Source organism: Temnothorax americanus, unplaced genomic scaffold (genome assembly GCF_048541705.1).
Source record: "Temnothorax americanus isolate GAGA-0224 unplaced genomic scaffold, ASM4854170v1 Scaffold3, whole genome shotgun sequence".
NCBI lineage: Eukaryota > Metazoa > Arthropoda > Insecta > Hymenoptera > Formicidae > Temnothorax > Temnothorax americanus.
In genome coordinates, this window is record NW_027509442.1 from 1,821,262 (window position 1) to 1,834,131 (window position 12,870).

The 12,870-nt window shown below is 37.7% G+C and overlaps 2 protein-coding genes and 1 pseudogene across 2 annotated transcripts in view; 2 read left to right on the top strand and 1 right to left on the bottom strand.

Annotated features, from left to right (window-relative positions):
• Bif (protein phosphatase 1-binding protein bifocal) overlaps positions 1-10,699 on the top strand; it is a 42,063-nt gene extending 31,364 nt beyond the window's left edge. Inside the window, exons 3-4 of the mRNA XM_077412007.1 lie at positions 7,839-8,028; positions 8,310-10,699. Of these exons, the coding sequence (XP_077268133.1) occupies positions 7,839-8,028; positions 8,310-8,539 (420 nt within the window). The 3' untranslated portion in view covers positions 8,540-10,699. The remainder of the gene's footprint in view (positions 1-7,838; positions 8,029-8,309) is intronic.
• On the top strand, positions 1,420-7,823 carry LOC143900556 (uncharacterized; annotated as a pseudogene).
• Positions 10,700-10,759: 60 nt separating the features above from the next.
• LOC143900558 (mediator of RNA polymerase II transcription subunit 22) lies at positions 10,760-12,559 on the bottom strand. Its single transcript, XM_077412047.1, has 2 exons — positions 12,388-12,559; positions 10,760-11,256 (listed from the first exon to the last, which is right to left on the bottom strand). Exons 1-2 carry the CDS (start codon positions 12,488-12,490, stop codon positions 10,937-10,939), a joined length of 423 nt encoding a protein of 140 aa, XP_077268173.1. The 5' UTR covers positions 12,491-12,559; the 3' UTR covers positions 10,760-10,936.
• Positions 12,560-12,870: the final 311 nt, after the last annotated feature.

Consider the following 12,870-nt stretch of genomic DNA (forward strand, 5'->3'; position numbering starts at 1 on the left):
CAGCGTCGCCAGTCAATAACGGGATCTATAGTAATTCACCTTGTCCGCGGCAGACATTCTAATCGCTCGTCGGTCAAGCATTTAAATTGGCGACGATTAACGTGGCGATCCATCCGCGCGCTCCGGTACGATCGAATTGAATTCGTGTCGTGCAAGAACGATCGACGAAACAGCTCTACGACCGCGTTACGTAAATCACGACTTAACGATCCGCACAAATAAGTTGCTTTAAAAATTTTTTTTATCGCCAGAGCAATATGTAAATCGCGACGAGGAATTCTTCTGATTTTATTTAATTACTTAAATAGCTTTAATTACTTAAGTAGCCTTAATCTTTCCAGACTTTCCTCTACATCGCTATCGCGATTTTGCGATTAATGTGAATTTAATTTAAAAAAAGATATAATGAGCGCTTTCGTATCTCGCATTAATGTATAATAAATTTAATTTTAAAAAAAGATATAATGAGCGCCTTTTCGTATCTCGCACTTGCTTTGTGACATAAGATTGCTTCACAAAATTATTTGAGCGTTCGTTAACCTTGTCTGTAGACAAGATTATAAACTTTAATATAGCCATGCTCACCGATAACTGAAGGGAAACTACAACCTAGAAATGGTATAGGAATCGTAATCTTGTAATCAATATTCGATATGTGCGGCGCGGGCGTGAGGAATCATATTTACAACGTAATCAAAATGTTATTGTGTGAAATCTATGATATATCTACCAAGTAGATAAAAGTTTTTTAGTGATAGATCGCTTGATTTATTGCTGACAATATAATGAATAATGTCATAAGATAATGTCATCAGAATAGGGAAAGATCTAAATCTAAGTATATCTAAGAAAATATAAATGGGAAAGTAAACGAAAAAGTTCATGATTTATTTTGTTAAGTATTGACTAAAATATTTTTTCTTACCGTGAATAAATAAGGGCATTAATTTACATTCGCTGTCTCATAACGGTACAATAATCTATGACTGCAAAACGATGGAAAAGTGAAGGTATCGTATCCACATTTAACAAAAAAAAATATAGGTAATTATAGTTCTTACGGACTCAGAAACGCATCTATAATTCAGTGATCGGTTCACTGATCGCATCTATCCTATCGAGTGGATTTTATGTTTTGACAGCAGTCTTCCGTGGCTGCCCAACTCGCTCGATCGAGCAATCGCGCGGTGTCGCGTCTAAATTGCGCCAGAAGCGTGTGCGCGATGTGCATAAAGCCCGTATCAGACTATCGACTGCGAAGACCGACCCGACTGCCGATCGCGACTGCCGACTCACATCTAGCCAATAGACCATGGTCTATTGGCTAGATGTGAGTCGGCAGTCATGGTTTATTGGCTAGATGTGAGTCGGCAGTCGCGATCGGCAGTCGGGTCGGCCTTCGCAGTCGGTAGTCTGATACGGGCTTATGGGAATTCTGGCGCGTTTTACCCGCGTTTTATTAGGACATAACGGATGCGTCTGCGTCCAGTTTTTGCCGCGCGGCGTGACCTTTATGTGCGCGTCCATTTAGCACTGCCGCTGAAAACCCCGAGATACGCGGATCCCTGCAGGCGGGATACGCGCGCCGCTTAGATACCATAAATTCTCTTGGTGCCTTCGTTATCTGCTGCACGTACGGCCTTCGTATTTCAGGAAGAGCGATATCGTAGTGTATGGCTGCTGCAAAAGCCGTGTGTACCCTTCTGTTTCAAAGGTCACGCTGATATTCTCCTCTTGCACAGAGTATTACGCGTAGATTCCGTATATACAGTTATATCCACTTACCTCGTACGAGCATTCACTTTCCAAAACCTACGTAAAAGATACGTAATGTGAAACATGTCAAACATGACAAACATTCAACGTAAAATGTTATCTCACATTATATATGCCGATCGTTATATTATTAGATAATTCGATCGCCGATGAATTCTTCGTAATTTTTTAGTAGATCATCGATGGCAACATTCTGGCTTTCTTCTAAACATTTTCTTCTATATGTATTCTCTTCTTAATCAAAAGAATTGTAATTGTCTGCGTCATTTCGAGACGAAATATGAAATAATGCTACAAGAGTTAACAAAATGTAATAACAAGAAGATGGATTGCTAATGCAATTTTGCGTGCGAGTAAAGTGCGGTGAAATGTTCACTTTTCGCAAATGCCAATGAAGCAAAAGTACACTATTACGTGCGAGACGCAATAATATTTTAAGTGTAGAGAAAGTAGAAAAACTGTCCTCTGACCCCAAACTTTATCCAGGCGATATTATAGGTATAAGCAAGATTACAATACAGTGGTGTGCTAAGTGGAAGATACGTTCAAGTTACTGACGATAACTTAGGAATTCAACTCATGACGAATCCTCGCTTAAGAAGAAGGGCAGATTTCTTTGTTAAAGTAATCACAACAAATAGCGCGAATTGTTCAATTTTTATTCGAAAAAAAATTTTGAATTACCAAAAAAGATAAAAAAAGGGATAAGATAAATAAGAATCAGTACCTGAGAGGCGAGACATGTTAAAAGTAAGTTATGTATTACAGCTATACCTATCGGACGATTTTGGGAAGAGAAGTTTAGAAATTCCTTTTTATCTTTAAATAAAAGGTCGCAACGTACATTGCGAGATAAAAGATATTTTTTAGAAGATTTTTTTTAGAGACATTTGTCAGAAAATTATTTGAGAAAAGTAAAAAATGTGTTTAAAGAAATTTCAAGAATATTATTATAGAAATCTTGAAATTCTACGACAGCAGTACAGCGCAGCAGTACGTAACACGCTTCATCGATTGGGGATAGTTCACTGCGAGGTTCGCTGCATCCTTCGTAAAAAATCAATACAGCGATTACACTAATGGACGCGCGGCTCTGTGTGACGATTTGCACGCAACTTTCGAAGCGATTTAAGGAGTTAGACCGGTGTGAAATTTTCAAAAAATCGAATTTTTTTATCGGCTTAAAAAATTCTTTGAACTCTCTAGAATAAGGGACAGAAGGTCTCATACCCGCCCGAAGTCGTTTTCATTGAAATTTCGAGCTATTACTCAAGCGCTCCGAAATGCTCCGAAACGCGTACCTAAATCGTTACCTGCTCGGCGGGTTCAGCATAATGATTTACCATTCAATTTTAAACTTCTCTAATACACCAACAGAAGTATAATACATCTTTAGAAGTATTTTATGTTCAGTTAGAAGCATTTTCGACAGGAAGCATGCCCAGTATTGCATAATTTTATGTTCGCTGTTTCTCGTGCCGCTGAACGTATCGTCGACGCGGTTGAAAATTTTCTGATTTCTTTCAAAATGAGGCGATCATCAGGTGACAGAAAAGGTGCGCGTAAAACACCCGGACGACCCTCGCGAAATAAAAAAAGACCGGCGCCACCGAATCGACATTCGTTCGAGAGTGAAATTGCATCGACAAGTGTTTCCGCGAAAAAACTAAAAACGGGCTCGGTGTGGAAGTGCCAGTAAATGCTGCCCACGGATATCGTCTGATAACGTTTTTATCCTTCTTTTCAACACTGAGCGAAATGGTGAAGTGTAAAGAGTGCGACGGAAATCTGACTTTTTCTGAATCAAGTATTCGTGGACTTGGATTCAAGTTAGTCATCAATTGCAATAATTGTAAACCACGCTACATCAACTCTTGTCCGCTCATAAAAAACGCTTACGAAATTAACAGGCGTATTGTTTTAGCGATGAGAATCCTTGGTGTCGGTTACGATGAAGGTATATGGATGAAATCCCATGCAGACGAATGCAATGCGAATCACGTTGGAAGTGCCGGAAAAATGGAGGTGGACGCACGCGGCTGTCGAAATGTTCTCAAGATCAGAAGAATTACACAACATTAGATATTCTTCATATATTGGTGACGGCGATAGTAAAACTTTTAAAGGCATTTTTGAATCTCGACCTTATGGTGAAGATTGCACTATATTGAAAAAAGAGCTAAGCAGCGAAAATTTACTACAGCGGTGCATAGGAGGGTTTTTACGCAAAATAACAATGAAAGTCTCAACGCTCTCATATGGTCGTTTGCTCCAAAACGAGTGTTCAGCGGCGCAAAGACGGTAGAAATTGCATCATATTTGGCAGCGAGCATTTTCAACGAAGGTTACGAGAGTCTTCTAAAAATGATGCACATTATGAATATAATAATTGGACTAAATGCCGTTGCATTGTGCACAGAGGTGGATGACACCAGAATTTCAATTGCCGACGCGCGATCGTTCGAGGCCTCAAAAGAGGGAAGAGTCGAAAGAAGAGCGATGAGATCGGCTCTTGAAGAAGATTTTTATGAAGAGGAAGGTCCCCTTTATGAGGCAGGAATGGCAGATTAAGGGTAAGAAGCTTAAATACATTTTTTCACTGAAAAAACTAGTACCAAAACTTTATATAAACGCGTTTTTCTCAAAACTTTATGTTTTTCAAAACGGTGTACACGATATCTCGAGATATAATTAACGAATCGACTTGAAATTTGGTACACTTATTCTAAGGACTAGTGTCTTTCGGTTGACCGACGATTTTGTCAATATTATGTTTTGTTCAATAATTATTAATAATAATAACATGTAATTTGAGCCCAAAAATTGCAGTCAAAATTCAGGAATTTTTTTCTCGTCTCCAAAAATGAAAAAAAAAATAAAATGCTCCGTCAACCGAAAGCCAATACAATATAGATAATGAGCATATTTTTTTATTTTTGTTTCAGACGACTGGTTTTCGCGAAATCATGCACCATCCGACCATGCGTTAATCATAGGGATGCGCGAAGCGGCTTAACTCGACGAGTTTTATATTTTTTTTAGACAAAAAATTTTGACACGTTCTTCAATGTGTATAGAAGATAATAAAAAAAAATTACTGGTGTTTCATAGATATTTTGTTAGAAATTAATTCTTGAAAATTACCCTGAAAAAACGCCCGTCACACCGATCTATCCCCTTAACATCAATTTTGCATATACACTTCTATCAATATACATCGTGCAAAGACTTTTCACTTTGATATTCGCTCCTCGTCAATCGTCACGTCATGCGTTTATCGACAATATTTCCTCGTCGAGAAGAAAGCCGTCTTCTTTTCCGTTTTTCCTGATGGGCGTTTTCTCGCGATTGAAAAGACGCTGCGATCTTTGATCGCAAATTGGAGGAGAAAACGGTCAACAACGCAGAACGCCCCGGGCTTCTTTTTCTTTACAGCGCCGTTAGAGAAGCATGGCACTTTTTTAACGGCGTTGTTGTTGCTGCCAATGGAGAAAAATTCTTGCAAAGTTACGTTACCTATCCTGCAACAGCGATTTTCATTCTATCCATTAAGTTTTTACATGGAATGGTTGCAACCAGCGAACATTCACTCATTGGTTATACTGACTAAATTTATTCTTATTTCTACATCTCACACAAAGCATATAATTATATTAATTTTGTCGGAAACGTGAATATGCGATATATTTTCACGCAGAAAGATACGTAATTGCGAATAAAAATAATCTTTCTGGTATACAATACACACACACATAATTTTAATCATTATTTATATAGATTTCGGACATTTTATTGTTATTAGTTCTTATGTTTATTAATATATGCTAAGCTTTATAAAATTACCATGTTCGAAAATTTATCCTTTATTTAAAATCTAAAGATATGGAATATTTTTCTTTATTAAAAAATTGAATTACCGAATAATGTTAAAGAGTTATAGATTGCCATATTTAATTTAGTATCTCTGTAATATTCTTCTTTGTTATTTTAATCATTTTCAGATAATCTAACAAAGTCATGCATCTCTATTTGTGATTAACTTGTCGTGCGAATGATATGAAAATAGGTTTCAACATTCAATTTAAAATATCTAGATAATTAGCCTCAAGGATTTTACTTCCGCCGGGTTAAAACCGTTTAAGGAAATTCGAGATAATAAATCATATAATAACAAAAAGCACGCAACAATGAATCAAGTTTAATCGTGAAATACGCAACGGTGAGCCGCGTAATTGCAGTGTATTGAAAATTAACATTCGAAATTAACGTTCGATTTCATCTTAAGCTCGAGAGCGACACTCAATCAAAATATCTTATCAATTAGATTAGACAGTGGCATTCGCGTAAAAGAAAATCAGCATGCTTCTTCTGTATACGCAATTCGATTATCATCGAGTACTTATCAAACTTTTTCTCTTTCATTATCAATTTTATCGCGTGACCGAGAAGATCGATCAATTATTTTTAATAATGCCAACGATCGATAAAAGATCTGAATCTGAGATGGATCTAATCAAGGCATTGAAGCATGGTATTTAAAATCGCTCGTCGCGGGGAAGGAGGGGGGTCTCTGAAAGATGACTGCTGTGGAAAGTCTCGCGTTCGTTCCTCAAGTTTTGCTGTTAATGCCACTTAACCAGCTAGCCGGAACGGTCCATGATTGTCGCATTCACTCGCTCGGTGAGAAAATGCTAATTGCGATTCGCGACGAGGAGTACGAGGAGCACTCCCGGAAAAGTGGAGCGCCGCTTTAGAAAACGCGGTAAACGCTTAAAGCGACTTTTCGCGTCTCTTGGGTGCTCGTTTATTTTGAGGACTCCTGTGCGTCGACGACGCAAAACAAAAGGCAAGGAAAAAAGAACGGCGTACGAATGGCGATTTAATCGGGTCAGAAAGCGCGCGATTCGGAATCGCGTACCCCGGCGAAGAAACGTCCTGCTATAGACGTCCGAGATCGACCTGTCGATTCGGGTTTTTTTTGTCTTAGGTTTCACGACGCCTCGGGAAGAGAGAGAACGGTGCATGCGTATAATTATACGAAGCGAGCAGTCAACCCCTAGTTGAAATAATCGCCGGTATACTGTTATCGCCCGGACTGACGTGGCCAGTCGCGGATTGATGCAAATCTTCGCTTTATATCAAATCGAAATACGTTCGTGGATATTTATGTCGCATGTATACACGCGGATAAAAAAATATTCTTATCTCTATATACTTAAAAAGATTATTTCTGGGAATGTTTTTAGAACGTATAACTCTCTGAATACATAGAAAAATATGAGTTATATAACTTATTGTTTAAATAGCAAAAAAAAGAATTATTTTACCTTCCCCTTTCGACGGAGATGCATTAAAAGTTTTGTGTTTGATACATCTCTGCATAAAATCTGATTCCAAACTTTCCGAAGACATAATTTGTCTTCGGAAGACAAGTGGGAATTTTCAGATGAGGAAAAGATATATTTAGCCAAACCGAAAACAAGTATCATCTTCTAAATTCTTGTCGCATATTGACACGACGACTGACGTTTAATCATCTGCAAAGGCGATAAATTTGCTTTCTCTGACGATGCGACGTCGAACGAAGACAAAGACGGCGACGACGACGACGACGACGACGACGACGGACGGACGGACGGACGGCGATCGCCCCCACTCACCTGCTCACAGGCCGAAAAAGCATCGAGTGTGACCGGTTACTGTTATTCGAGGCTACATTACATGCGGTTGCCGTTGTTTGTTCTCCCCGTATCTCATTTGTACCGCGCGCGGCAACGCTTATTACACGAAGCGCGCCTCGCAAAATTTTTCCGCATATAACTGTTCCGCCGAAGGCGCAAAAGGCGAACATAAATCGCCGCGCTGGATGCGTAACACGTGTTTACATATGCGAATACCCTCGGCGAGTAATACACCCATGGCGATTCTTCATGCCCGCGCACACGCGCGCGCGCGTGTACATAAATTAATTCATATGCCATGCCGAACGCACGATAGTTCCATGCAAATCGCTTCGCATTATGCTCATTTACAGAGGATTAATTAAACCGTTGTGATTTCAGCATCGAATACAGTTCGACGACACCGCCACTCGCACCTTCGAATACCCCAGCGAAGCGTCGATCCTCGAAGGCGAGACCAGCAGCGTGGACGGCGAGACTTCGAGTTCCACGCTCGAGAAACAGTCTACGCCGTGCAACAACAAAATCTCCTCGACCACCAGCTCGATGACGAACATGCCGTCTCTTCTCGGTAAGATCGAACTTGAAAATTCCCGTTTGCTTGACAACACATTTTTGCAATTATTTCAATATAACAATATCGAAATTAATAATTATTATAATTATAATATTAATATTATTAACAATATCATAATTAAGTAGTTAAAACGAGCTGAAATTAATATATTTCTCAAAATATTCCAGAGATATCGTTGACAAAATCACAGAAAATTTACCTCGGGGGTTTAACTTCAATAATCATGTTATTTAATCGATAAACAAAAGCTAAATTTTAATGCCTGTTATCCGCAGGTGGAAGTGGACTAGCCAGTTACACACCTAGCAAAGTGGACCTGACGTCGGAAGGCTTCGAGCTGGGCATTACCAGGGCCATATTGATGGTTCCCGCCCCGACTGCGGCAACAACGACGACGACGACGACAACCGGACAAACCGAGAATGCGAGTGAAGTGGAATACTTGAGACCGGCTCAAGACGCGGGCGCTTGGGGCTCGGAGACGACCGGCGATCTTCTTTATTGAAAAGAAATGCAGAATGAGAGAGATGCTTTACCATCAGCAGCTCAACGTCCCTCCGCGCCAACAGAACGAACGAACGAAACGAGAATGAAATTTATACTGCTAACAATAACTATTCCTTTTTTTCCTAGCTGCGAGAAGATCGCGAGAAACCACACAAAAGCAAAAGAGAATCAATATATTATAATAAATTTTAATATTAAAAAAAAAGATTTACGACAAATGCTCACATAACCATACAAAGCGAATTTTTCATAGAAAACAGGTTTAAGACGTTCGCGTTCGTGACCGGACGATATGTCGGGACCACAGATAAGTATCGTCAAAAGCACATTAAATTAAGCAAACTTTTTTTTAATTATGAAAAGGAATCAAAAGCGCAATCTCCGCTCATGAACGCGTCGAGTATGGAAAGCGAAGTTTATTTAGATGATTAAGAACTAACAGTATCATTCCAAGTATATGCATTTACTTTGTATCGTTACGCTATGTCAAATCAGCGGACTTTTCCTACACGATGAATCGTCGAAACTGCCAAGATACGCTATATAGTGCTGCTTTTTTTATAATAGCACTCGAAAGGAAGAGCCCGACGACTGATACTTCATTGCTCAGAGAAAAAGAGATAAACAGAGCATATCATCTTGCTGGCATATTTTATAAGGTAGAGGATAAATCGACGGGAGAATCGAGAATTTTGTAACCTTTTTGAGATTACTTTAGTGCTAAGCTGTGAGTGTTCAAGCTGCCAGTAAAAGGCCAGGGTTTTATGCGAGTTTTTTTTTTTTTTTTGGGTTGAAAAAGAGGCAAACGATTGAACGTCTTTGAGATTCAATTGGAGGGGGAATAAAAAGTTCAGGAAAAGAAACCAGCTCGAGTTTAGATTTGTAAACGTTTTTGCCAAAGTAGAACGTAAGTCTACTTAGTATATTTAATAATGTATATGTACAATATAAGTATTCCAGTTCGACAAAACTGTAAGAATTGTAAATTTCAAAATACATCGTCATTTGTATCGAATGTGTGGCAAATCATACTATGCCTTGCAAATGCGAAGATAAGCCATTACAGCGTATGCGTCTTTTCATATTGAGTTTGCATTTATTTTCCAAGGATCATAAATACATAAAACTAATAGCTTTCCAGCATAGGAGTTGCAGAAGAAAACGGCGGTTTAATGTTAATTATTAATTTTAAGGGAATTTTGTATATACTAAATTATTGTGGGTCTTGCGCAGAGCCATCCAAGATAAGTTAATTGAATCACGAAAGTTCGAAAAAAAAAATTACATTGCTTTAAGATCAGCTTTCTTGTACTTCTTGTATTACTTTTGTTCTTTTCTTTTTTTTTTTGTGTTAATTTTTTTTGTATCGTCTATACGTAGCATCTCGGATGCGTTACCACGGATAATCGAAAACATTGTTTTGAATCGTGTAGGTGTAGGTATTTAATAATGTATGATTGTGTAACGATACGTAGTTAATACGATTTTATTACTTGGACAGTGGACTGATTCAAGCGAGAAAATGCGATAAAAAGATAATTTATTACGAAGGTGCATTATAAAAGTGAACCGCTGCCGCGCGTTTTGTTAGAATTTCAAATATATTTACTTTATTTAGATGCTGTACCAGTTCTCTCACCGAATAGCTTGCGATGTACCGCATTGTTTGAAAGACTTGTTCTTGCGTCACAGCGTTGTGTCTTACACTGTGATATTTTTTGTTAATCTTTTCTAGTGTAAAACATAAATTTCCAATTATTCGTCAGACTCGACGAGTCGTCGATACTCTTTGTATCTCGTTGCTGCAATACACGAATATCGCAAGAAGCAAGTCGGATTGCGTTTGTGCAACATTCCAAATTGAAACTGTATACGTATAGATCTTCTTTTTCCAATTTGTCAATTAATTAATCAATTGTAATCTCCTTCCTCTATACAGGAGAACTGTGTAACAGTTTTGTAAATTACCGTTGTACAGAGAATCACGAAATACCACATTTCGAGTAAACAGTAATGAGTGGAAACGATTGTGAGGTGACTATTAATAACTGAAGCTTGGATCTATATTACTACCTTCTTAAATATATAAAAGTATCGTGTGATGTATTGTCTATGTGTTACAAAATATCGAAGTAATAAAAGAGACAATTACTCCTTATTTCTTACTCAGGACTCTGATCTATAAATTTCCACAAGAGTAAAAGAATGCAGTAAAACGTTATAAAAAATTTAATCTTATTTATTTAAATAAATGAACAATGTACAAATGGAACGAATGAGTCATATTTTGTGATTTGGGTTAGAAAACAGTCTCACACATATATATTACAGGACTAGCGTTAAATCAAGCTTGAACTTAAACTAACGTTAAACTAATGCTAAACTTAAACTAGTGTTATTTATATATCGAAGTATAATATTCCTCTTCGAGATCATATAAATCCGCGGCCATGTCGTCCCTCAAGGAAGCCAGTTTTTGATCACATTCTACTTGCTTAGTCCTAAATAATTTTCCATTCTGTATAATGGCGTCGTTTACAGAGGGAAAATCATTCAAGATTAAATACTGCTTTATGTCAGAGACTAGTTTCATTAACGACTCGCCGGCACGCACGATATTGGCTGCTCTGACATGCATTTCGTACGTATCTTGCTCACATTGCGTCATTCGAGATAGTTGAGTCTCATTTTCCCCTTTTGCGAGTTTAATTATCTCTGGAAATAACAGAAACACCGAAATTATTAAAAAAGACATTGAAAATTATAAAGACAAAGACCTAAATTCTATATAGGCTGCATTTACTTTAGGTCCTTTCGTGCTAAAAACATCACTCCATCTTTTTTCAATATGTAATAAGCAAAGATAGACTGACGCTTTCGGCAAAAACGCTCAAAGCGAACGCAGCCACAATCTTCCTTGCAAATTCTATATAAATACATAAAGATAAAAGTTGTACTTATTGTATGATTATATTGAACTATATTATGTGCTGCTACGTCAACATTCTAATATTATTGCGATACAAATTTTTATCATTTTTTTTAACTTTTTTATATATTAATGTAGTTTTTTTAAAAATAATTACCGCACATCATCTTTTACATTTATTTCACATTTATGCCTTTGACAATATTATGCCTAATAACGTTATTCTTATATCACTTTTAGTTTTTTAATATTTCTAATTTGTGCTACGTCTATTGACTGGAAATGACACAAAAATGAATACTTTCTTAAATTCATTTAGATATAAACTTCTAAACGCGTTATGGACTTTTTGAGAAATTAGAACTGAAATTATGGAGTACTAAACAGTTTCAGCAATCGTTTGTCGAGCGAAAAATTTCATCTTGATTTTTAATCTTACCATCCTACATAAAATGTAAGAAATTTCAAGTGGATATGTGTCCTGGGGAAGTATTCTAAGAAATAACAAATAAACAAATTCCGAGATAATAAATTAAATAAAACGTGGCACTGCACTCGCGGAGGATGGAAATCCAAATAATTGGACAAGGCTCAACACATTATTGGAATGCAATAATAGTCTGTTCCTTGACACTGCGCTATGTTATACTTTCTGCAGTCAAAATAAATATACAATTGAAGGAAAAGAGAGGAAAAATAAAATGCCCAGAAAATTTAATTACAAAAAAAAACAAGCCCAATTACTGGAGGCGAAAACGGGAGTTTAAAAGGTGCCTCCCATTTTTCCTCGCTTAGAGATATTTGCTTAAACTTTTAATCGAAAGAAACTCGTAAAATAACTTGAAGTAACGTAGCTTGGAGCGGAAAACGCCTACGAACGATAGGTTAGGATATCTGAATACGGGTTAGAGAGGTACCTTCGAAATTTTCCAACATGGACTTGACGTCGTCCTTTAACCTCGTCGTGTACGATTTCAGTAACGCCTCCTTACTCTGAGGAAGCGCACGTTGCGTGGCCATCGTGCCACAGGAAAACGGACGAACACGCGTAACACTGTTGACGTCTTCGCAGGACACAATACAGCCGGCCTAGTGATGGCAAGTGAGGAAGGAGGTGAAGGTGAAGGAACATATTTTGCGCATGCGTAAAACGATACGCTGTTTACGTCTCAGGTATGTATATTATATATATTTTGCTACAATAAACGATGTCATTGGACTCTTTCGAAGGAAAGGAAATATTAAATGTAGATAATGATTATAGAAGTATATATTACTTATTGTTAGAGAGATACAGACCATTCACCGGAGCTCCAGAAAACATCTGTATAGTATACTTGGCAGTTGGCACGAGTATGCTAAAGTTGATCACATGATCAATGACGTACCTACTCACGCAT